The following is a 4,251-nucleotide window of genomic DNA, read 5'->3' on the forward strand; positions in this document are numbered from 1 at the left end:
CAGACAGGCTGTGGCCTGCTTTACCAGAGTCAAATAATTAAATCAAAGCCAAAAGATGCTCTTAGGGAAGTGTGGTTCAGTGGTTAGAGACTTTTAAAAAAAAAACATATTATTCTTTGCAACTTTTACACATTACAAATAATTCCCAATTTTAAACTTTTCCACTACAAAATGTTTTTTGGATTTGGGGGGGCAGGGTATTGGGGGTTAAGTGATTGCCCAGGGTCACACAGCTAGTAAGTGTCAAATGTCTGAGGCTGGATTTGAACTCAGGTCCTTCTGAATCAAGGTCCTGTGCTCTATCCACTGCACCACCGAGCTGCACCCTATAAAATATTTTAAAAGTGACAGTATATAACAGTATTTTTAATATTGCTGATATAGGGTCCCCGCCCCGGCGCGGCCAGCACCATGCTGCCCTTATCGTTATTGAAGACAGCCCAGAATCACCCCATGTTGGTAGAACTAAAAAATGGCGAAACCTACAATGGGCACCTTGTGAGCTGTGATAACTGGATGAACATCAATTTGAGAGAGGTCATCTGCACATCTAGGGATGGTGACAAGTTCTGGCGCATGCCTGAGTGTTATATCCAAGGCAGCACCATCAAATACTTGCGGATTCCTCATGAGATTATTGACATGGTAAAAGAAGAGGTAGTGTCCAAGGGCAGGGGCCGGGTGGCGTGCAGCAGCAGAAGCAGCAGAAGGGGCGTGGTGCAGGCGGAGCTGGCCGAGGTGTGTTTGGAGCTCGAGGGAGGATTCCCGGCAGTGGAAGAGGACAGCAGGAGAAAAAGCCAGGCCGGCAGGCTGGGAAGCAGTAAAGGCGTGGCAGTGGCCAGGCCTGGCCAGAGACTTTGACAGGAAGACCCCTTGGCCATTGCCTTGTACTTGGCCTCGTGATTTGTGTCCTGTTTCTAATTTTCAGTTAATCAATCTGTTTTTAAAAAAAGAAAGTTGGGGGCTGGGCAGGTGTTGGGGAAGAAATCCATGAATCATGTCTTTTGTAATCCTTTGAAATCCTCTTCTGCAGGTAAAGTTAGAGCGATCATTGATTGCCTCACTTGTTTTAGCCGCTCTTCCAGAGTTAGGTACATGAGGGGCATTTCTGGTTTTTGACATCCTTGGTTCTCAGGGACTTGATTCCTAGCAAAAGTTCAATACTGTTTCATTTGACAAATTTTGAACCCTTTTTTTAAGTGCAGCCAGACATAGTGGTCTTTGTTCCTGTTTTAAGAGTATTTTAGGCATTTCCAGAGGGGTGTTCTTGTGCTGCCAAATTGTCTTTTTTTTTTTTTTTAGTGAGGCAATTGGGGTTAAGTGACTTGCCCAGGGTCACACAGCTAGTAAGTGTTAAGTGTCTGAGGCCTGATTTGAACTCAGGTACTCCCTGACTCCAGGGCCGGTGCTCTATCCACTGTGCCACCTAGCTGCCCCACCTGATTGTCTTTTGATGTTTGCTTTAAGATTTGGGCATTTCTGACACATGGCAGGTTTTTTCCTTCAAAGTTACAAGCCCTGAAACTGTAAGGGAGGTGTTTCCTTTAAATCTGTTCCCCAACCTTGCAGCTGCTTTTTTTTTTTAAACTAAAAATAGAGGTTGGAACTTATTTCAGAGAATAATTATTGGAGTTGTTTTCCCGTTCTTCTCCCAGCATTTGTTTTGGGGAAACCACTTTAGTTTGTGTAACTGAAATAAAAATAATACAACCATAAGCTGAAAATTAATAATTCCTTTCTACATGCTCAACAGATGAGTGTGGGATTTCTTCATTCTCAGGCTGCCATGGAGCATATTTCTACTCTTGCTCCTCAGGAAACCCCACTCCCTAGAAAGATGGCTTTGGGGGTTTGAAGTGAGACATGCACTGAAGTTTTCTTTGTGGCACCACACCTCTTCCTCTGGCAAACCTACTTTCCCCTGCTTCTTTGACATATGTGCCCCCTTTCTGAAGTTAAACTACAGAATACAGAAATACCTTTTAAAACTCAGGATTCTAGGGGTAGAAAAATGTATGTCTTTCTATTTCAATGATTTGAAATTCTAACCTCATCGTGCACATTCATTGTGGGGGAGGCGATTCTCACCTTCCCTTCTACCTCCTTTCCACTTCTGCAAGGACATTTATTGTATCAAGATTGTGGAAAGGATTCTGCTTTGAAATGATTCTCTGAAATGTGTTCGGAGAACCTTTGGAGACATCTGAAACATGGGCAGACTTGAGCCTTTTGGATGTAGCAGGGGGATTTGTACCATTTATATTTGCTATCCTCCGTCTCTTACAGTTGCTGTTTCCTATTTTGGGAAAACCTCAAACTGAAGCTGTGTAGGCATGCATCAAGAAATACTTGAAAAAAAGATTTTCATTGACTTTTTGACACTCCTTAAGAATTAAGAAACTGATTTCCTCTAGAAACAAGAGATTGTCTATTTTGTCTCAATAATTTATCTTCGAAAACAGAGCCAGAAGCATAGGTTAACAAGGTTTTATATATGCATATTTTCTCAATGATGACTTGGTTGAATCCATCCTGAACAGTGATTGAAATAAATGCAATGTTAACCTATTAAAAAAAAAAAAGATTGCTGATGTAAGAGGCCAAAAGAAGTTAATGGAAAAACCCAAGATCCAAGCTCTAATTCAGATATTAGCTCCAAAAAAGGAGTTAGACACCAGTTAATGAATAACTTATGTTAGGTTCTCTTACCCACAGGGATCAATACCCATAACGGGACCATAAAGGGTCAGGTCATATAACAATAAAGGAAATGACAAGGGTATAGAAATTCTAATGAAAAATGGAGACATTTTGAAACTAGCCATGGGAATCAGAAACAGACATGCTCAGAAAAGGCCAAAGTTGTCCCCAGATTCACCTGATGACGTGTAAACCCCTAAAACACACCTCCACTGAAAAAGGTACCTGCCTTGGGGGTTGGCTTAGGACCCCAGCAACTCCAAATTAGGATAAGCCCTCCCCTGTACCTTCCCAAAGTGGAGAATATTACAATGAGTAGGACAGGCCTTCCCTTATACATCTCCAAGGTAGAGATTATTATAATGAGACTGATAAATCAATTTATCCATACTATAAATATAACTGTCTTTTTGTTCACTATTCAAGAGATATCTTTCCACTATTCTGATCTCTCCCTGTGGTCACCCACAGTATTGCAATAAGATTTGGGAAACTGAGTCACTGAGTCTGGTACTTCTTTTGGGATGACTCATGATCAATTTGTCCCCAAATTTCCTGCCCACATCAATGCTGCATCCTTAGGCAGTAGATGCCATCAGATTGCTCCCCTCCCCCATAGCAGAAACTGGCATGAGGAAAGAGAGGGGTTCAGCCCCACAGCACAAAATGCCACGTGAAAAGGGAGGGGCTTTAGGACACGTGGCACCCTCCATTTTGATTCTAGCACCCTGTGATGATTTTGGAAATTAAAAACAAAATCCATCATACTCACCCTTCTCATGGTTTTGCAGTGATTACCCTTGTTAGCCAGACACACAATTATGGTGATTAATAGACACATAAATGCACATAAGACACAGAAACAAACTAAGGGAACTAGAGCCCACTCCCTGTAGGGGCTGATTTGGCTTAAGGGCATGAGGACTTACTCTAGCACAAGATGAGTCCAATTGGTGGGGCGTGTTTTTTCAAGTATCCAAGTTTCAAGGTCAAATTTTCAACATTTATTTTGTTTTTGTTTTTTTTTTGGATGAGGCAATTGGGATTAAGTGACTTGCCCAGGGTCACACAGCTAGTAAGTGTTAAGTGTTTGAGGCTGGATTTGAACTCAGGTCCTCCTGACTCCAGGGCCGGCACTCTATCCACTGTGCCCCTCGAGGTCAAATTTAGCTCAATGCACCCAAAGGGGAATCCTCTCAGAATATTTTCTGTCTGCCAGACAGGAAGGTCTGAACCTGGTTTGGATGACTTGCAGAGATTTTCATGAGGGAGGAAGATGCCTTGCTGCCCATTGTCATACACTGCAAATGCTGACCACACTCTCCCTCCACTTGCAAGGGCAAAGGATAGAGTCAGGGCTGGAGAGAGAGAATAAACTTAACGGAGATGTTACCTCTGTGTTTGATATAGGAGGCAAAAAGGGGTTAATAGAAAAAACCTAAGACCCTAGCTTTAATTCAGATATTAGCTCTAAAAGGGAGTCAGACCTCAGTTAATGTATAACTTATGTTAGGTTTTCGTACCCATAGTGATTAACATCCATAACGGACC

General features: G+C 42.3%; 1 protein-coding gene across 1 annotated transcript; it reads left to right on the forward strand.

The window, feature by feature from the left end:
• The first annotated feature begins 411 nt into the window (after window positions 1–411).
• On the forward strand, window positions 412–824 carry LOC122736817 (U6 snRNA-associated Sm-like protein LSm4). The gene is given in 2 exon segments (XM_043979220.1): window positions 412–676; window positions 679–824. Coding segments are annotated over 2 exon segments (411 nt in total).
• Window positions 825–4,251: the final 3,427 nt, after the last annotated feature.

Source organism: Dromiciops gliroides, chromosome 1 (assembly GCF_019393635.1).
Source record: "Dromiciops gliroides isolate mDroGli1 chromosome 1, mDroGli1.pri, whole genome shotgun sequence".
Lineage (NCBI taxonomy): Eukaryota > Metazoa > Chordata > Mammalia > Microbiotheria > Microbiotheriidae > Dromiciops > Dromiciops gliroides.